This window comes from Oncorhynchus kisutch, linkage group LG22 (genome assembly GCF_002021735.2).
Source record: "Oncorhynchus kisutch isolate 150728-3 linkage group LG22, Okis_V2, whole genome shotgun sequence".
Taxonomy (NCBI): Eukaryota; Metazoa; Chordata; class Actinopteri; order Salmoniformes; family Salmonidae; genus Oncorhynchus; species Oncorhynchus kisutch.
Window position 1 is genome coordinate 53,492,807 of NC_034195.2, and position 22,301 is coordinate 53,515,107.

At 46.1% G+C, this 22,301-nt stretch overlaps 1 protein-coding gene across 1 annotated transcript; it reads right to left on the reverse strand.

Annotated features, from left to right (window-relative positions):
- Positions 1-2,122: 2,122 nt before the first annotated feature.
- si:dkey-29p10.4 (tripartite motif-containing protein 16) lies at positions 2,123-14,105 on the reverse strand. The gene is made up of 11 exons (XM_031801552.1): positions 13,482-14,105; positions 11,770-12,715; positions 11,419-11,554; positions 11,104-11,199; positions 9,174-9,275; positions 6,867-7,013; positions 6,642-6,664; positions 5,434-5,579; positions 3,252-3,466; positions 2,534-2,656; positions 2,123-2,372 (listed from the first exon to the last, which is right to left on the reverse strand). The coding sequence occupies exons 1-11, from the start codon at positions 13,933-13,935 to the stop codon at positions 2,148-2,150; spliced, it is 2,613 nt and encodes an 870-aa protein (XP_031657412.1). The 5' UTR covers positions 13,936-14,105; the 3' UTR covers positions 2,123-2,147.
- Between the last annotated feature and the right edge of the window lie 8,196 nt (positions 14,106-22,301).

The window sequence follows — 22,301 nt, forward strand, 5'->3', positions numbered from 1 at the left end:
AAAAAACTGAATGTCACTGAAGAGGTACACAGAGAAAAACTGACCTGTGTGAAAGAGAGTATTTAAAAAAAAAAAACTTTATTTAACTAGGCAAGTCAGTTAACTGCCTTGTTCAGGGGAAGAACGACAGATTGGTACCTTGCAACCTTTCAGTTCCTAGCCCAACGCTCTAACCACTAGGCTAGCCTGCCGCCCCTCCACTCTAACCACTAGGCTAGGCTAGCCTGCCGCCCCTCCACTCTAACCACTAGGCTAGGCTAGCCTGCCGCCCCCCCAGTCTAACCACTAGGCTACCCTGCCGCCCCTCCACTCTAACCACTAGGCTACCCTGCCGCCCCTCCACTCTAACCACTAGGCTACCCTGCCGGCCCTCCACTCTAACCACTAGGCTACCCTGCCGGCCCTCCACTCTAACCACTAGGCTACCCTGCCGCCCCTCCACTCTAACCACTAGGCTACCCTGCCGCCCCTCCACTCTAACCACTAGGCTACCCTGCCGCCCCTCCACTCTAACCACTAGGCTACCCTGCCGCCCCTCCACTCTAACCACTAGGCTACCCTGCCGCCCCTCCACTCTAACCACTAGGCTACCCTGCCGCCCCTCCACTCTAACCACTAGGCTACCCTGCCGCCCCTCCACTCTAACCACTAGGCTAGCCTGCCGCCCCTCCACTCTAACCACTAGGCTACCCTGCCGCCCCTCCACTCTAACCACTAGGCTAGCCTGCCGCCCCTCCACTCTAACCACTAGGCTACCCTGCCGCCCCCCCACTCTAACCACTAGGCTACCCTGCCGCCCCCCCACTCTAACCACTAGGCTACCCTGCCACCCCTCCACTCTAACCACTAGGCTACCCTGCCGCCCCCCCACTCTAACCACTAGGCTACCCTGCCGCCCCTCCACTCTAACCACTAGGCTACCCTGCCGCCCCTCCACTCTAACCACTAGGCTACCCTGCCGCCCCTCCACTCTAACCACTAGGCTACCCTGCCGCCCCTCCACTTAGAAGAGCAGAGGAACACAAAGTTGTATCTGATGACACAGAGTCTGAGCTTGATAAACATATCAAGAATCTCGCAGACCAGTTGTGTTGTGTTGGTAGCATCAAACCCAGAGAACATGCCTACAAATTGGCACATCAAAACAAAAGCCCAGACAACTGGTCAGGAAATGGAAGGGTAAGTCAAATGTATTTATAAAGCCATTTTTTACATCAGCAGATATCACAAAGTGCTGTACAGAAACCCAACTTAAAACCCCAAACCGCAAGCAATGCAGGTTATACTGAACAGAGATCTCTACACTGAGTATACAAAACATTAAGAACACCTTCCTAATATTGAGTTGCCACCCCCCCCCCTCCCCCCTTTCCCCCTCAGAACAGCCTCAATTCATCACGGCATGGACTCTACAAGGTGTTGAAGGCGTTCCACAGGGATGCTGGCCCATGTTGACTCCAATGCTTCACACAGTTGTGTCAAGTTGTCTGGATGTCCTTTGGGTGGAGGACCATTATTGATACACACAGGAAACTGTTGAGCGTGAAAAACCCAGCAGCGTTGCAGTTCTTGACCCAAACCAGTGCACCTGACACCTACTACCATATCCTTGTTCAAAGGCACTTAATTATTTTTTTCACCCTCTGAATGACACACATACACAATCCATGGCTCAAGACTTAAAAACCCTTCTTCAACCTGTCTCCTCCCCTTCATCTACATGTCTCCTCCCCTTCACCTACACTGATTGAAGTGGATTTAACAGGTGACATCAATAAGGGATCATAGATTTCACCTTCTCAGTCTGTCATGGAAAGGACAGGTGTTCCTAATTTTTTGTCCACTCAATGTATTAATGCTTCTCATTACATCACATCAAGAATATTTAAGATTATCTCTGCGTTGAGATTTCTCTTTGCGATCCTCTATTTGATTAACATTTATAAGAAGTTTAAAAAATAAAAAAAAGTTTTTATTGCTTACATGATATGATCTATAGAAAACGTATCTTCCCCACTGTGCACTATTCTACTGAACCTGTCTGGAACCATTCCATTCTCTAGCCTCACTCGGAGGTTTACAGAACAAAATGGTGGCGGATTGACCCCTTTTTTTTTTTTTTATAGAGAACTGAATTACCCGTGTAACTACTCTGACTTAACAGATTCTGCCTGGAACAGATCAGGAATGTTGAGCTGGGTTTTAGACACGGCTAGTGCAGGATACAATGGTTCACTGAACCTCTGTTTAAAACAATGGAGCAAGCTCAGAGCGCCCCCTTGTGCCACTTTATAGAACGACAGGCTACCTTCCTCGAAATCCAGCAACACCCCAACCCTTCCCAGTCCGTCGACCTCCACAGGGACAGCCACCTTCGGAATCAGAACGAGAGAGAGAGAAATGTAATGCAATGCGGCAACAACAACAACAAAAATGTCCCTAGGAATTTCTCTTGGTGTTGTACATAGACGCTTTCATAGAGATCTGATTCAATTCTATATGTGACTTTTACGGAAGCATCACATCCACATACCTTGTCGTGCAGGGCTTCTATCTTCCCCTTCTCACTCAGCAGGCACCAAGAATAGGGGTTGAAGCCGATACGGCAGGAGTCTTTCTGGCCCTTACGGCCGATCTGACCCTCGCAGACTCCCACCTGTAGATAAGCGCAGGGGACTATGACAACGCTGTACTAGGTAGGGACTTTTTTGTGTGTGGGGGGGGGGGGGGCATTTGATTTAGCTAAATAATGCTAACGAAGGGTTTCCGTACATGTAAATCAATGATGTCCTCTTGACAGGGCTCAGTTAATGCAATAGGGAATGTGAAAATGTTGTGATGCGTTACTAACTATATGCTATGTGATGTTTTACCTTATAATCCCCTCTTGTAACATATTAGAATAATATGGCATTTAGCAGATGCTACGAAACGAACAGTAATCTGCCTGTCTATAACCTCCTCTGACCCCAAACGGTACACCCTCTGACCCCAAACGGTACACCCTCTGACCCCAAACGGTACACCCTCTGACCCCAAACGGTACACCCTCTGACCCCAAACGTGACCCCAAACGCTACACCCTCTGACCCCAAACGCTACACCCTCTGACCCCAAACGGTACACCCTCTGACCCCAAACGGTACACCCTCTGACCCCAAACGGTACACCCTCTGACCCCAAACGGTACACCCTCTGACCCCAAACGGTACACCCTCTGACCCCAAACGGTACACCCTCTGACCTCTTACCTTCCATTTGCCCTCGTCTTCCTCCACCTCCACCTCCCAGTATGCACGGCCTCCCTGCAGGGGTTTAGAGGCCAGGACCTGGGGGAAGGAGCTAAAGCGAGCCCCCTGCTCCGGGTAGGCCTGCTGGACCTCGCTGTAAGACACCTTCCTGTTCTCCTCAGAGATGAGCAGCTTGGGGTGGGCTGTGTCCGGGTCCAGACGGGGGCTGGCACCATCTGCACAGAACACACACACACACGAGGGGCATCAGCAGAAGAGGTTTGTCAGTCAACAAACTACCCATAGTCATTGGCATTGTGTCTACCAGAACTTGTCTGGGGTGCTGTGATTGATATAGACAGGCAGATTTTGAATGGTTCCGGATGGCGGATCACTAACCCCAATGCCTTAACCTAAACCCTAATGTTAATCCTAACCGTAACCTATTTTAATACCCTTGGTTGAATATATCCACTTCCTTTTGAGTAGGGTGCTGGTGTGGTGTAAGGTAGCGTTTCCCAAACTAGGGAAAGGGCCTGATTTTTTAAACGGGATCGCGAGAGAAAACTATGAAATTAAAATCATGCTTGTTAATTATAACGTCAGTCACCTCAGATAGGGACTGCCTCCACATTGACCCTGTACCAGTCACCTCAGATAGTGACTGCCTCCACATTGACTCTGTACCAGTCACCTCAGATAGTGACTGCCTCCACATTGACTCTGTACCAGTCACCTCAGATAGTGACTGCCTCCACATTGACTCTGTACCAGTCACCTCAGATAGTGACTGCCTCCACATTGACTCTGTACCAGTCACCTCAGATAGTGACTGCCTCCACATTGACTCTGTACCAGTCACCTCAGATAGTGACTGCCTCCACATTGACTCTGTACCAGTACCCCTCACATAGTGACTGCCTCCACATTGACTCTGTACCAGTCACCTCAGATAGTGACTGCCTCCACATTGACTCTGTACCAGTCACCTCAGAGTGACTGCCTCCACATTGACTCTGTACCAGTCACCTCAGATAGTGACTGCCTCCACATTGACTCTGTACCAGTCACCTCAGATAGTGACTGCCTCCACATTGACTCTGTACCAGTCACCTCAGATAGTGACTGCCTCCACATTGACTCTGTACCAGTCACCTCAGATAGTGATTGCCTCCACATTGACTCTGTACCAGTCACCTCAGATAGTGACTGCCTCCACATTGACTCTGTACCAGTCACCTCAGATAGTGACTGCCTCCACATTGACTCTGTACCAGTCACCTCAGATAGTGACTGCCTCCACATTGACTCTGTACCAGTACCCCTCACATAGTGACTGCCTCCACATTGACTCTGTACCAGTCACCTCAGATAGTGATTGCCTCCACATTGACTCTGTACCAGTCACCTCAGAGTGACTGCCTCCACATTGACTCTGTACCAGTCACCTCAGATAGTGACTGCCTCCACATTGACTCTGTACCAGTCACCTCAGATAGTGACTGCCTCCACATTGACTCTGTACCAGTCACCTCAGAGTGACTGCCTCCACATTGACTCTGTACCAGTCACCTCAGATAGTGACTGCCTCCACATTGACTCTGTACCAGTCACCTCAGATAGTGACTGCCTCCACATTGACTCTGTACCAGTCACCTCAGATAGTGACTGCCTCCACATTGTACCAGTACCCCCTGATATCCGTAGCTTTCTGTTTTCTTCCTACAAAACGTGGCTCAATCTTTTTGAACAGTTTAAGCTACAACATATTATGACGCCCTTTCACTGACAGATAAGACTCTGACGAACACGTACGTGTGTCTTCAGTTTCCTTCTACAGGGACCAAGTGGACAAGACCATGCGCTAAATCAGACTAGGGGTTTAAAGATCATTAACAACGTTAATTTCTACACAGAAAATCAGGCAACAATTATTTGCCTTGTCTCCTGAACTTGCCAATACCTTTTCTGATGCATTTCAGATACTTCCTTCCCGATTTAAATACTGTCATGTTCTGTCAGACTGATTTGTAACAGATGGTCACAGCCCGATTTTTTTTTTTAAGTAAACATTTGCCGTTGATTACGTCACTTTTTTCACAAGTTGGTGTCGCATATTTTATGGGCCGCAGGACAAAAAAGTTTGGGAACCCTTGGTGTAGGTACTGTATGAGATGCAGGGGGGGGGGGGGGGGTCCCTTACAGAGCAGCCTGAAGGGGTCCCGGTCAGGCAGGGAGATGACCACTGAGACCAGCCGCCTCTCAGTCCACTGCTGTAGGCATCTCAGCCTGGCCCTGTCCACCTCCTGTGGAACCTCCAGCTCCTCCACAGAACAGCTCTCAGACACACTGCAGGGAGAGGAGACAGGATATGAGGTTTACTCTCAATACTGGCTGTACTACTATAACTAAGAAACCGTTATACAACTATTTTTATTCTGTAAATATACCAGAAACTAACTACAGCATCCGTACACGTCACAATGCTAGCTACAGCATCCGTACACGCCACAATGCTAGCTACAGCATCCGTACACGCCACAATGCTAGCTACAGAATCCGTACACGCCACAATGCTAGCTACAGCATCCGTACACGCCACAATGCTAGCTACAGCATCCGTACACGCCACAATGCTAGCTACAGCATCCGTACACGCCACAATGCTAGCTACAGCATCCGTACACGTCACAATGCTAGCTACAGCATCCGTACACGTCACAATGCTAGCTACAGCATCCGTACACGCCACAATGGTAGCTACAGCATCCGTACACGTCACAATGCTAGCTACAGCATCCGTACACGCCACAATGCTAGCTACAGCATCCGTACACGCCACAATGCTAGCTACAGCATCCGTACACGCCACAATGCTAGCTACAGCATCCGTACACGTCACAATGCTAGCTACAGCATCCGTACACGTCACAATGCTAGCTACAGCATCCGTACACGTCACAATGCTAGCTACAGCATCCGTACATGTCACAATGCTAGCTACAGCATCCGTACACGCCACAATGCTAGCTACAGCATCCGTACACGCCACAATGCTAGCTACAGCATCCGTACACGTCACAATGCTAGCTACAGCATCCGTACACGCCACAATGCTAGCTACAGCATCACAATGCTACAACAGGAAATGCGGGCTGATCTACAGAAAAACGTAGTATACATATTTTCACCAAGGTAATAAATCTGTTTGGGAATAGTGGTCTAAGTAATTTATAAAAATGATTCTATACTTATATAAAAGAGCTTAGACAAGGTTTTCTACTTAACATACTGACTCAGTTCTGACTTGGTAGGACTTAACTTTTCTAGCCATTTCACTTTTCTAAACTTTGTTTCTTTCTTAGAAACTATATGAGAATTAGCCTATCGTCATGTATAATAGCTGCTTACCTTTTGGTTATCTTACTGTACTCCTGTCAAGGACAAAACAAAACAAAAATATAAGAAAGCATATGTTCCCGGTGACCATCGTCACGACAACAAGAGACAAGCCACTGTTCCATGTGTATTTAGGTCAGGCCAAGGTGCGGTATGCACACAAACACTTTCCTTGTAGTAGTACCCTTTAGTATGTGCCCTATGTTCCTACAGGAAGTAAGAGGATTGAGGAAGTACCGTGATGAAGGACTGTTCCTGTACGCGTGCGGCGCCCCGGGTGTCAGCCAGCCCTTCCAGAGTATGAAGACCCCGTTGGAGGGAGGAGAGGGTTTCCTGTAGCTGTGTCAGCTGTTCCTCCAGTCCCCCCACCGCCCTGCTCTCCTCCTGGGTACACACACACACACACACATAATTAAAAAAAATGTTTAACTACGTTTTAAGTGAGAAGTAGGCATTGGTCTGAGGTTGAAAAATAAAAGGAAATTCACAGGTTTTGAATCCTAAGCAACCTGCATACACATTGTTTAAAATTAAAATAGACCAACATCGCTACTGTAGCAGGTCAAAGCTGTGCTGGAAAATGTTAGTAGAGCATGGGTGGAATAGGCATTGTGGTGCTGGTAAACCTTGGTAGAGCATGGGTGGACTAGGCATTGTGGTGCTGTAAAACCTTGGTAGAGCATGGGTGGACTAGGCATCGTGGTGCTGTGAAACCTTGGTAGAGCATGGGTGGAGGAGGCATTGTGGTGCTGTAAAACCTTGGTAGAGCATGGGTGGACTAGGCATTGTGGTGCTGTAAAACCTTGGTAGAGCATGGGTGGACTAGGCATTGTGGTGCTGTAAAACCTTGGTAGAGCATGGGTGGAGTAGGCATTGTGGTGCTGTAAAACCTTGGTAGAGCATGGGTGGAGGAGGCATTGTGGTGCTCATGGGAATTTCCTTTCTTCAGACCAATGCTTAATTCTCACTTAATTTTTTACATTTATTTATTATTATTTATTTTTTAATTGTCATGGTTTTTACACAGGAAGTAGATTCTCTGTTAAATGTGTGCATTATACAAGATTTCCACAGGAAAAGCCTGAGCCGTGCCACTGGAATGGCCTTGCATAGCAGAGTTGTTGACAAATATCCAACACCTGGCAGAGTTGTTTCGTTTGGCACTGTTAAATCAGCACACATTCGGATTAAAGTGAAACTAAAATAATATAAGTTATATTTACAACGGCAGGGGGTGCACCGTTCCTGGAGGTACTGCAATACCAGGTCTTAATTAGTTTGGCACTGTTAAATCAGCACACATTCGGAATTAAAAGCAGCGTGGAATTTATTATGGATGTTAGAAACCGTGGAGTTTTTCTGATGCTACCAAGCATGCACTCTGCAGTCAGTGTACAACAGAGGCTCTGTTTATCTGTTTACATGTCATGTTAGCTAGCCATTTGAAGTTTGGGGAAGGCCCTCTCCTGTTTCATCATGACAAGTCCATATAGAAATGGTATGTCGAGTTCGGCGTGGAAGAACTTGACTGGCCTGCACAAAGCCCTGACCTCAACGAACGACTTTGGGATTAATTGGAACGCCGACTGCGAGCCAGGCCTAATCACCCAACATCAGTCCCCGCAGCAATGTTCCAACATCTAATGGAAAGCTTTCCCAGAAGAGTGGAGGCTGTTATAGCAGCAAAGGGGGGGGGGGGGGGGGCGACGACAACTCAATATTAATGCCCATGATTGTGGAATGAGATGTTCGACAAGCAGGCTTTTGTCATTTAGTATTAACTGTGTTGTTGCCAAGCAACTGAGTTGAGACCCAGTGTTAGAACTGAGCCTTGGATTTAAAATAAATAAACATGTTAGCAATGTCAGAAATGCTACAAATAGGTAGCACATCTTCGGTTCTTCATGGACAGAAAATGAGCACATGAGAGCGATAAATTATATATTTAATCAAACTGTTGCCCCCTACAAACTTATTCAGTACGAAAGGTGGCAAGTCGATGGTCACTTCATGGACACCTAGATATTGAGCTAGGTCAGGGCAAGACATTGTCTTTGTTGCTTAATGCTAACGACCTTGTTAAAAATCCAGTATGTGGTTCTAGGTAACACCCGGACAGTCACTTTCGACCTCATGACGAGAGGCAGGGAGTGTGTTGTGTACCTCCGATCAGGACGAATTCCAGTTGTCACGGACATTGGTGTCATATTGGCTGTGATGTGATGGTAGGGAGATTTGAATGTAACGCTAAGCTTCAATCCAAGCCTACTTATATTGAGCCAGGCTGCGCGACAACGGTGTTCCTACTGAAAGTACAGACCATGTTTTTGTTCCAGCCTTGAACCGACGCACATGATTCCCCCCCCCCCTTAATTGCAGTCACAATTAAGGCTTTGTTTCTCTTATTTTCAGCTTTAAGCCACCATTATCCTACTAGAATACATGCATTTGCAGGTTTACAGCCCACCTCGGTTGACTTCCAAGCCCAGATTCATTGTTTGTTTTTTAGGCTAGAGTTGAGCCTGGGTTCTCTTCCTTATTTACCCGAGTCACACACAGCAGGGCCGTGTCCTCCTCCTGCTGCAGGGCCTCACGCATGGTCTCGTACTGCTGCTGCACACCCGCACGCGCGTCACCTAGCAACACCTGGGGAGAGGAGGAGTCAGGGTTGACACAGTGACAGTATGTAGACATAGTTGTATCCAAACGCCTAACGTAGAGATACATCCAGTGTAGTAGTGTGTCTAATGCATGGAGCATCATGGACCCTGGTCATGGACCTTGGTCATGGAGCATCATGGACCCTGGTCATAGACCCTGGTCATGGAGCATCATGGACCCTGGTCATGGAGCATCATGGACCCTGGTCATGGACCCCCCCCCCCCCCCCTCCCCCTGTACTGGTACCCCCTGTATATAGCCTCCACATTGACTCTGTACCGGTACCCCCTGTATATAGCCTCCACATTGACTCTGTACCGGTACCCCCTGTATATAGCCTCCACATTGACTCTGTACCGGTACCCCCTGTATATAGCCTCCACATTGACTCTGTACCGTTAATACACTGTATATAGTCTCCACATTGACTCTGTACCAGTACCTCCTGTATATAGCCTCCACATTGACTCTGTACTGGTACCCCCTGTATATAGCCTCCACATTGACTCTGTACCGGTACCCCCTGTATATAACCTCCACATTGACTCTGTACCAGTACCCCCTGTATATAACCTCCACATTGACTCTGTACCGGTACCCCCTGTATATAGCCTTCATATTGACTCTGTACCGGTACCCCCTGTATATAACCTCCACATTGACTCTGTACTGGTGCCCCCTGTATATATCCTCCACATTGAGTCTGTACCGTAACACCCTGTATATAGTCTCCACATTGACTCGGTACCCCCTGTATATAGCCTCCACATTGACTCTGTACTGGTGCCCCCTGTATATATCCTCCACATTGACTCTGTACCGTAACACCCTGTATATAGCCTAAGTTCTACTACACCTGTTGTATTCAGCATTTCACTGTAAGGTCTACTACACCTGTTGTATTCAGCATTTCACTGTAAGGTCTACTACACCTGTTGTATTCAGCATTTCTCTGTAAGGTCTACTACACCTGTTGTATTCAGCATTTCTCTGTAAGGTCTACTACACCTGTTGTATTCAGCATTTCACTGTAAGGTCTACTACACCTGTTGTATTCAGCATTTCACTGTGAGGTCTACTACACCTGTTGTATTCAGCATTTCACTGTGAGGTCTACTACACCTGTTGTATTCAGCATTTCTCTGTAAGGTCTACTACACCTGTTGTATTCAGCATTTCACTGTAAGGTCTACTACACCTGTTGTATTCAGCATTTCACTGTAAGGTCTACTACACCTGTTGTATTCAGCATTTCTCTGTAAGGTCTACTACACCTGTTGTATTCAGCATTTCTCTGTAAGGTCTACTACACCTGTTGTATTCAGCATTTCTCTGTAAGGTCTACTACACCTGTTGTATTCAGCATTTCACTGTGAGGTCTACTACACCTGTTGTATTCAGCATTTCACTGTAAGGTCTACCTACACCTGTTGTATTCAGCATTTCACTGTAAGGTCTACTACACCTGTTGTATTCAGCATTTCACTGTGAGGTCTACTACACCTGTTGTATTCAGCATTTCACTGTAAGGTCTACTACACCTGTTGTATTCAGCATTTCTCTGTAAGGTCTACTACACCTGTTGTATTCAGCATTTCACTGTAAGGTCTACTACACCTGTTGTATTCAGCATTTCTCTGTAAGGTCTACTACACCTGTTGTATTCAGCATTTCACTGTAAGGTCTACTACACCTGTTGTGTGAACTGTAACATTTGATTTAGAGGGATACAGGGTGTGTACATTATTAGGCTTTTGTGTCAGGTCAGACCTTAAAAAAAAAACTGGTCCAACTGAGGTCCTGTCCTTCTTACCTGGAATCTCTGTTTCTTCTCTGTCATCTCAGTCACTCTGCTGATTAAAGACTGTTCCGTTCCCTGCATCTTCTTCATCTCCTGTTTCAGGTTCCCCTGCAAGACAAAAACACAGTGACGTCATCCTGCCGTCAATAGAAAACATGCTTTAGCTCTCTGAAACATGCATTTATACTATAACACGTGTGATATGTTTATTCACCACTAACGATACTTAGACAACAGGAATACTACGGCTCATACAACTGGGATGTGATCAGGTATTTTTTTGGTATGTTGGTATGTGTGTTTGGTAAATACTCCTCTGTTTCTCACCCTCAGCTCCCTCTCGGCCTCTCTGATGCTGACGCAAGCGTGGTCCCGGTGCGACCCGATCACGGTACACACGGTACAGACACACACACTACACTGACGGCAGTAGATTCGGTTCATCTCCTGGTGTTCCGGGCACCTGATGACAATGTAAGTTATACTTCAGCTTGCTGCTTGCTGCCAGTTGTTTAATGATTTGTCATAAATTAAATAAAACAATCGTCAACTTTAAATGAAATGTTGAAACAAAGTATTTACAAGAATTCAAGACTTTAATGCAAAGTTGTTAGGAATTTCACAGCTCAGAAAAGGAAATTCAATTGAGATTCTCCCCAAATAAGAGTGAAACCTTACCTCCAGGGTGAGGTGTCCTCCACAGGGGGTACCAGGGTGTGGCTCTGGAAGACAGGGGACTCCAGGTGAGGCCGGAGGTGTTCGGAGCACATGGAGGCTCCACACACTAGGCAGGTCTTCACCGCAGGGAGAGAGCCCTGGCTGGGGCAATAGTGGCAGGGTAGGAAGGTCTCCCTAGAGGTTTGACGAGCCAGGCTGGGGGACAGGTTGGTACGTCCAGGGGACAGGTTGTTGGCAGCACGGGTAGGAGAGGTGGACGTGCCGATTGGACCAGATCTGTTGGAGATCTCTGGAAGAGGCTCCCACTCAGCTTCAACAGGCTTCTCCTTCGTAGGGGTGACTAAACGTAAATGGGTTGTTTGGGTCGTTTCAGCAGGATTCTTGGCGGGTGTGTACGGATCTCTTGCAGGGGGTGGCGGTGGGTCCAGTTCAACGGTGGTGATTCTTCTTGGCGATGTGTTGGTCATGTGACCTGCGGCTTCTTCAGGTGATTTTCTAGGGTCATTCAGGGGTTCTCTTGTAAGAGGTTCTGTTGCAGCAGGGGGTTGGTCCAGCTCAATGGGTGGGTCTCTCCTAGGGGACCTAGACCTATCACGTGTCAGGTCCGGACCTCTGACGGCGACGGACGCAGTACTAGACGGTTTGGTTGCTAAGGAGAATGGTGCTGCTGGCACCTCCTCCTCACTGGACAATTCGACGTCAGACGACGTGTTCTGATTGGCTGAAGAGGAGGAAGAGGAAGTGGCGGGTCTCTTACGGTCACCAGACTGTCCCCTGGAGTGGGAGGAAGAGGAGCTGCCAGTGGCTTGTCTCTTGTTGTCGTGAAGATGGCCTCCTGGGACAGGAGAACTGGCTGGTCTCTTCCCTAACAGACGCTTGGACCCCTTCCCAAGGGTCCAGCCCTCCGAATTGATCTCAATGACATCCTCTTCATTGGCTCTGCCTTCTATACCCAACACAACATACATAACACAAATAAATTAGTAGTGATTAGGCCTACTTAGGTTACATCAAAAGGACACAAACCTAGCTAAATCAAATCAAATTGTATTTGTCACAGCACAGAATACAACAGGTGTAGACTAAGCGTAATGCTTGCTTTACAAGCCTTTCCCAATGATGCAGAGTTACAAAATGATGGGAAATATCATAAATATCATATTATTTTAAGATAAAATCAATCGACCTTATTCTAAGGCAAGTCGATGGACTTCAGTAGACTTTGACCTGTGTCGTTACTCGTGTGCGTCCGTCAATATAGCGTAATATTGTTGTTAATGTTTCTATCATAGCCAAGTCATCATCACCATATTAAAACTATGTGTTATTGTTTAAAACTGTAGGCCAAGTACCATTACACAGGTACATCTTCCCCAGCAGTAGCCTACCTTTGGAAATGTTCGTTCCCATGACTAGTCAGCCAACCTGGGGTGTGTTTATTACGTTTTGGAACGGGAAACCGTTTACCGTTTATGAACCAAACAGAGCAAACGGAACGAAGCGTGGAGGGACCTATCAGAATTGGTCCAATATTAAATTCTCGTTTTCGTTGCAAAAGGTTTTCCGTTTGAAATAAACGGTTTGTGTTGCAAAACGTTTTGTAACAGACGAAACGTTTTGCGACAGAATCGGCGTAATGAATAAACCCCTGTATCGTTGTCCCCAGCCTAATTGCGCATGGGCAGAAGTGTCTGGTGAATTCGGGAAGTTACCTGTGGCTGTGCGTGTATGTGCAGGCGCTTCATGTCGCCACGGACTTGCGGTAGTGTCTCTCTTGAACCCCACCGGTAATGTCTTGTACTCCTCCTTGCACTCGGGGCAGTAGTATGGACCGGTGGGCGAACCACTCCATAACTCCTGTATACAGCAGTAGCAGAAAATATGTTTGCATCTCAGCGCGGTCGGATTCCGACATATACCGTGGCACAAAGGACACACCGAGGGCTCGCAGTCCAGGGTCGGCAACGACTGACCCATTTTGCCCAGTAAAAAACGATATTTGTTACGTGTTTTTGTCAACAACACGACAGACTCGACCTCCAGGAAACGAAACCGTAAAATTAGGAGGAGCCAAGTGTTTGAATTTACGTCCCCAGTGTAGTCCTGCACACTGCGCCTCACTCTTAAAGGTACAGGAAAACAATGTCTTCTCTGACCCAAATACATGTAGCTCGTTAGGTCGACAGATCAAACTACGCAGAGGTCTGCACTAGTGTCATCATTTGAAGAAAACATACACACGAGGAAAAAGCATGCGTACCTGTTGCCCTACCCGGCAGTTTCAGGATGGCTGTGATTGTAAGGTACCCAAGGGGTTAAAAGCGTACTGGCCTCTCACCATTTTAACGTCACATGAAATACATTTTGAATGGCTTGTAAACATAGATTGTGGAAATTAATCTCTGAACATAGGTCTACTCTATCCTTTCAATTATTTCTTCATCTGGTTTACTAAACAATTCCAATACGCGTTCTGTGTTTCATTCATAGTTTAAATTCTCCAAGGTGGCCTGGGCTTTTGGAGCTCAGACGTGCAGTAGTACGTGTAGAAACAGCTAGTATGGCCGTAAGCAAAGGAGGTCGGGCGGTTTCAGGCTAGTATGGCCGTAAGCAAAGGAGGTCGGGCGGTTTCAGGCTAGTATGGCCGCCCTAAGCAAAGGAGGTCGGGCGGTTTCAGGCTAGTATGGCCCTAAGCAAAGGAGGTCGGGCGGTTTCAGGCTAGTATGGCCCTAAGCAAAGGAGGTCGGGCGGTTTCAGGCTAGTATGGCCCTAAGCAAAGGAGGTTGGGTGGTTTCAGGCTAGTATGGCCGTAAGCAAAGGAGGTCGGGCGGTTTCAGGCTAGTATGGCCGTATGCAAAGGAGGTTGGGCGGTTTCAGGCTAGTATGGCCCTAAGCAAAGGAGGTCGGGCGGTTTCAGGCTAGTATGGCCATAAGCAAAGGAGGTCGGGCGGTTTCAGGCTAGTATGGCCGTAAGCAAAGGAGGTCGGGCGGTTTCAGGCTAGTATGGCCCTAAGCAAAGGAGGTCGGGCGGTTTCAGGCTAGTATGGCCCTAAGCAAAGGAGGTTGGGCGGTTTCAGGCTAGTATGGCCCTAAGCAAAGGAGGTCGGGCGGTTTCAGGCTAGTATGGCCCTAAGAAAAGGAGATTGGGCGGTTTCAGGCTAGTATGGCCGTAAGCAAAGGAGGTCGGGCGGTTTCAGGCTAGTATGGCCGTATGCAAAGGAGGTTGGGCGGTTTCAGGCTAGTATGGCCCTAAGCAAAGGAGGTCGGGCGGTTTCAGGCTAGTATGGCCATAAGCAAAGGAGGTTGGGTGGTTTCAGGCTAGTATGGCCGTAAGCAAAGGAGGTCGGGCGGTTTCAGGCTAGTATGGCCGTAAGCAAAGGAGGTCGGGCGGTTTCAGGCTAGTATGGCCCTAAGCAAAGGAGGTCGGGCGGTTTCAGGCTAGTATGGCCCTAAGCAAAGGAGGTTGGGCGGTTTCAGGCTAGTATGGCCCTAAGCAAAGGAGGTCGGGCGGTTTCAGGCTAGTATGGCCGTAAGCAAAGGAGGTCGGGCGGTTTCAGGCTAGTATGGCCATAAGCAAAGAAGTAACTCTTTCTACACGATAAAAAGTTGATGAGCCTCTGGAATGGACCTCTTCCTGTTCCTCTCGGTTTAACCTTTATGTAACTTGGCAAGTCAGTTAAGAACAAGTTCTTATTTACAATGACGGCCTACCAAAAGGTTATAAATCTAGGACAAAACACACATCATGACAAGAGAGACAACACAACACTACATAAAGAGAGACCTAAGATAACAACATAGCATGACAGAAACACATGACAACACAGCATGGTAGCAGCACAACATGGCAACACAATATGGTGGCAACACAACATGGTAGCAGAACAACATGGTAGCAGCACAAAACAGGGTGCCAACAGTGGGCAAATGACAACAGCACAAAGGACAAGAAGGTAGAGACAACAAAACATCACGCAAATTGAATTGTCTTTCAATATTGGCTTTACAGAAATAATTAAATAGAGATTGACAGCTTCTAGTGTAAAAAAAAAATAAGCATGTAGAGGTCTAGTTTTTATCATAAGTACACTTCAACTGTGAGAAACGGAATTTAAAACAAAAATCCAGAAAATCACATTGTATGATTTTTAAGTAATTAATTTGCATTTTATTGCATGACATAAGTATTTGATACATCAGAAAAGTTTGAAATTTGATCACCTACCAACCAGTAAGAATTCCAGCTCTCACAGACCTGTTAGTTGTTTTTTAGATTCCGTCTTTCACAGTTGAAGTGTACCTATGATACAAATGACAGACCTCTACATGCTTTGTAAGTAGGAAAACCTGCAAAATCGTCAGTGTTTCAAATACTTGTTCTCCCCACTGTACATCAGATAACATGGACTGCCACTCATACTGCCAATGCTGCCAATGACTGGAACGAACTACAAAAATCTCTGAAACTGGAAACACTTATCTCCCTCACTAGCTTTAAGCACCAACTGTCAGAGCAGCTCACAGATTACTGCACCTGTACATAGCCCACCTATAATTTAGCCCAAACAACTACCTCTTCCCCAACTGTATTTAATTTGTATTTATTTATTTTGCTCCTTTGCACCCCATTATTTTTATTTCTACTTTGCACATTCTTCCATTGTAAAACTACCATTCCAGTGTTTTACTTGCTATATTGTATTTACTTTGCCACCATGGCCTTTTTTGCCTTTACCTCCCTTCTCACCTCATTTGCTCACATTGTATATAGACTTGTTTATACTGTATTATTGACTGTATGTTTGTTTTACTCCATGTGTAACTCTGTGTCGTTGTATCTGTCGAACTGCTTTGCTTTATCTTGGCCAGGTCGCAATTGTAAATGAGAACTTGTTCTCAACTTGCCTACCTGGTTAAATAAAGGTGTTCTCAACTAGCCTACCTGGTTAAATAAAGGTAAAATAAATAAATAACAGGTAAAGACACCAGGGGCCTGTTGCACAAAACTAGGATAAGGGATTAAGCCAGGACATCTTGGTGATCCTGGCTCAATTGATCCGTAATCCGGTTGCACTAAAGATGGATCGGGGGCAGGAGGATATGTTATGGTATAAATTACCATGGAGATTTATTCTGTGGAGCTAGCCTGCTCCAGACCAGGCTAAATTCCAGGATCTATTTAATCTCATCCCTAATGTCAGTCAGCAGTCACCACAAATGGAAACCAATAGTTATTTCACTGCTCACTATACATTGTTATCACATATAACTAGACCCACTGTTATTATTTAAACGTTTGTGATCATTAATTTCAATGATTTTGGATAAAAAATGATTTTTAGATGATGTTGCTATCATTAGATAATTTACAGTTTCCCATAGACTATAAGGCTATATATAAAATGATAGAATATTAGGGCCACAGAGGGGAAAAAAACACAAGTCATAATATTGTAACCAGTTGTTTTAAAGGAGGACAGTTGTTAAAATGACAGATGTGGGGCATTTCGTGAAATTGTACTTCAGTATGGTTTCATAAACAAAGACATGCTGATGTGCCAGAATATTAAGTATCACATTGTCATAAGTATCAAAACTGTAAAAACAATGTAGCTTTTCTGCAGAAAGAACCAGCCTCATAAATTTATGACTTTTTTCTTCAGTGTGGCCCTAGTACTCTGTCATATAAACAAATACACATTCCATATGAATATAAAAACACAATGTGTAACATTATGTTCCTTTATTGAATAAGGACAAAACAAAGCAGGTAAACCATCAGCTCCTTTCGAAACTGAAGTCACATTGACTCTACAAGATGGAAAGCACAGAATCCAAGCATATTATACAAAATGATACATACACATTCAAAGGTCTGTATATAACACACCCTGCATGTCTGCACACTAAAATAAATGCAGGACAAATCCATACACATCAACTGAACAGACAAATGAATGGATGCAGTAGCCTCCCTGCAGCCTTGTATTACACACAGTATACCGCACAAACATCATAAGAGGCCAAATTCGTCAAAAAACGAACCCCAAAAAAACCAAATTCCTCTGCCACCGCAGGACATATTTAACCAAAATTGAAAGCACACATACTAACTAAAATAATTCAACACATATTGGTCCCTCAGCAGCCGACCACTGTCATCATCAGGGAAGATTGCCGGATTGCCCCAGTCCATGGCTGGTGGCACTCTGGGGGCCCTCTCCTTCCTCAGGCAGGCCACATTGTGGAGGACAGCACAAGCCACAGTAATATCACATGCCCTAACAGGGCTGACCCTTAATTTGTGAAGGCAGTGAAAGCGTGCCTTCAGGAGGCCAAAGGTCATTTCAACTCTGGTCCTGGCATGGGCATGGTTGTAGGCCTGCTGTGCTTCCTGGGGGTCTGTGAAAGGTGTCAGGAGAAAAGGCTGGCAGCCATACCCCCTGTCTCCCAGCAACACACCAGAGAATTCACCTGTCAACACAAAATCTCATCATTACTACCTCATAAACACAGTGATATTCTTGACACAGCCATGATGGTTATAAATAGGGGTTGTGTGGCTTACCTTGTGATAGGCACTGATAGATTTCAGAGGCCCGAAAGATTCTGGAGTCATGGACTGAGCCAGGCCATTTTGCCACAACATTGCTGATCACACAGTCAGCATTGCAGACCATCTGAAATCATAAGATGAGGAATATTACACCAATCAATGCACATCACTGGCAATGCAGAGTGTTCGTCAATGGACAATATCAAAAAGTTATGTTCACCTGAACATTAATGCTGTGAAAGGATTTCCTATTCACAAAATCGGCCTCATGGGCACCTGAGGGGGCTTTTATCCTTATGTGTGTGCAGTCCACTGCACCAATGACATTGGGGAAACCTGTCACACAAAGTAATGAGTATCCTACTATGTGTTAACAGTTGTCCTGTAATTTGTAGATCCTCTTACCTGCAATCCTATAGAACTCCTCTTTGATGTCACAGAGTCTTCTGTGGCCAGGGAAGGAGATGAAGACATCTGCTAATGCTTTGATAGCCAGACACACACTCCTTATTGTGCGGCAAATTGTGGCCTTGTTCAGCTGTTCTGCATCCCCCACTGAGTACAGGAAGGCTCCACTAGCAAAAAAGCGCAAGGCCACACAAACCATTTGCTCCACACTCAGTGCATGGCTCCGTGCAGTGCGGTGCTTAATCCTGGGACCCAGTAGTCTGCATAGATACCTGATGCAATCTGCAGAAAACCTGTATCTTTCATATAGATGGTCATCAGGGAAGGCCAGTGGGTCCAACCGGTCCCTGAAGACCCTTTCTCGCCTGAAGGCTCTCCTCAGCACAAGTGCTTCTTCATCCACCACATCTCGCACGAATGGGCATGCCATTGTCAGAGCAGAAAGGAACACACAATTTTGGGCCTTCATATAGGCTAGTGGCCACACCTGGTGCTGGGGGGGTGGGCAAAAGAGGGCGATGCCTTATAACGATGACTTGGTTGTACTGATTGCTGGGAAAATAAAAAAAAACTTAGAAAGATGCCACCGTCCTGTGTGCTCACAATAAGAGCTCATATGTCATGGCTCACTTGACTTTACGAGAATATACCTAATTTTTATTTTGAGCCGTGTCATCTTCTTGGAGCTAGGGGAGGAAAGAAAAATAATGATTAATACATTTGTGTTACAGTTAGCATACAGTGTACATTGAAGGCATATCTCACCTCCCTCTCAAGTTTTTTTATTTCAAGGTCCAGTTTCCTAATTGTCCTCTTTTTTATTTCGAACTCCAGTGCAAGATTTTCCATCTTTTTCATCTTGTACTGAATGTCTATGTCTGCCAGTTCTATTTGGCGCCGGAGGTGGTTGCCATATAACTTTCTGATAGCTTGTGAGCTCTGTGAACACAATACAATTAGCGCAGCTGGAATTTGGCAGGATGTGGTGTCCTTTTATTAATACGCACTATGTTGCCAGGCTGGTTTTCCCACTGTATAGCATCTGGGTCCTGTAAAAGAAATTAGATTTTTTGATTTTGATGAGGACTCCTCACCATTGTAGAGTAAATAGTACTTTCACAGTCTTAACATGATACCTCATGCCTTCTGGAATCCAGAGAGATGGTCTCCTCCTCATCATCGTCTCCATCATGTGCTGTTGCTGCTGCACTGGGGCCTTCACCCTATCACATTTAATCGGATTCATATTGAAGCTAGTAGACAAGACATGCCAGGCCTACAGTATGCCTTTGATGGAGTACTCACTGGATCAGCATCGTCTGGTGCTTGTGCTGGTGGCTCTAACAGGAACACAGTGCTGCCAGACACTGCAAGGCAATAGGTAAACCAAAGTCAGACAGTCCAAATTGATTCAATATGAATGTGGTTGTATCCCATGTAGAGATGGAAGGACATACCTTGAATGAAGCGGGTGGCATCTTGGGAGGAACCTATGCTCGTCTCTTTCCCCCCAGGGATCCCCTCTAAGACGGGCCTGCCTTTATTTAGCTCCAAGGCCATGTCCTCTTTATTTATTTATTTATTTTACCTTTATTTAACCAGGTAGGCAAGTTGAGAACAAGTTCTCATTTACAATTGCGACCTGGCCAAGATAAAGCAAAGCAGTTCGACAGATAAAACGACACAGAGTTACACATGGAGTAAAAACAAACATACAGTCAATAATGCAGTATAAACAAGTCTATATACAATGTGAGGTGAGAAGGGAGGTAAAGGCAAAAAAGGCCATGATGGCAAAGTAAATACAATATAGCAAGTAAAATACTGGAATGGTAGTTTTGTAATGGAAGAATGTGCAAAGTAGAAATAAAAAATAATGGGGTGCAAAGGAGCAAAATAAATAAATAAATTAAAATTAAATACAGTTGGGAAAGAGGTAGTTGTTTGGGCTAAATTATAGGTGGGCTATGTACAGGTGCAGTAATCTGTGAGCTGCTCTGACAGTTGGTGCTTAAAGCTAGTGAGGGAGATAAGTGTTTCCAGTTTCAGAGATTTTTGTAGTTCGTTCCAGTCATTGGCAGCAGAGAACTGGAAGGAGAGGCGGCCAAAGAAAGAATTGGTTTTGGGGGTGACTAGAGAGATATACCTGCTGGAGCGTGTGCTACAGGTGGGAGATGCTATGGTGACCAGCGAGCTGAGATAAGGGGGGACTTTACCTAGCAGGGTCTTGTAGATGACATGGAGCCAGTGGGTTTGGCGACGAGTATGAAGCGAGGGCCAGCCAACGAGAGCGTACAGGTCGCAATGGTGGGTAGTATATGGGGCTTTGGTGATAAAACGGATTGCACTGTGATAGACTGCATCCAATTTGTTGAGTAGGGTATTGGAGGCTATTTTGTAAATGACATCGCCAAAGTCGAGGATTGGTAGGATGGTCAGTTTTACAAGGGTATGTTTGGCAGCATGAGTGAAGGATGCTTTGTTGCGAAATAGGAAGCCAATTCTAGATTTAACTTTGGATTGGAGATGTTTGATATGGGTCTGGAAGGAGAGTTTACAGTCTAACCAGACACCTAAGTATTTGTAGTTGTCCACGTATTCTAAGTCAGAGCCGTCCAGAGTAGTGATGTTGGACAGGCGGGTAGGTGCAGGTAGCGATCGGTTGAAGAGCATGCATTTAGTTTTACTTGTATTTAAGAGCAATTGGAGGCCACGGAAGGAGAGTTGTATGGCATTGAAGCTTGCCTGGAGGGTTGTTAACACAGTGTCCAAAGAAGGGCCGGAAGTATACAGAATGGTGTCGTCTGCGTAGAGGTGGATCAGGGACTCACCAGCAGCAAGAGCGACCTCATTGATGTATACAGAGAAGAGAGTCGGTCCAAGAATTGAACCCTGTGGCACCCCCATAGAGACTGCCAGAGGTCCGGACAGCAGACCCTCCGATTTGACACACTGAACTCTATCAGAGAAGTAGTTGGTGAACCAGGCGAGGCAATCATTTGAGAAACCAAGGCTGTCGAGTCTGCCGATGAGGATATGGTGATTGACAGAGTCGAAAGCCTTGGCCAGATCAATGAATACGGCTGCACAGTAATGTTTCTTATCGATGGCGGTTAAGATATCGTTTAGGACCTTGAGCGTGGCTGAGGTGCACCCATGACCAGCTCTGAAACCGGATTGCATAGCAGAGAAGGTATGGTGAGATTCGAAATGGTCGGTAATCTGTTTGTTGACTTGGCTTTCGAAGACCTTAGAAAGGCACGGTAGGATAGATATAGGTCTGTAGCAGTTTGGGTCAAGAGTGTCCCCCCCTTTGAAGAGGGGGATGACCGCAGCTGCTTTCCAATCTTTGGGAATCTCAGACGACACGAAAGAGAGGTTGAACAGGCTAGTAATAGGGGTGGCAACAATTTCGGCAGATAATTTTAGGAAGAAAGGGTCCAGATTGTCTAGCCCGGCTGATTTGTAGGGGTCTAGATTTTGCAGCTCTTTCAGAACATCAGCTGAATGGATTTGGGAGAAGGAGAAATGGGGAAGGCTTGGGCGAGTTGCTGTTGGGGGTGCAGTG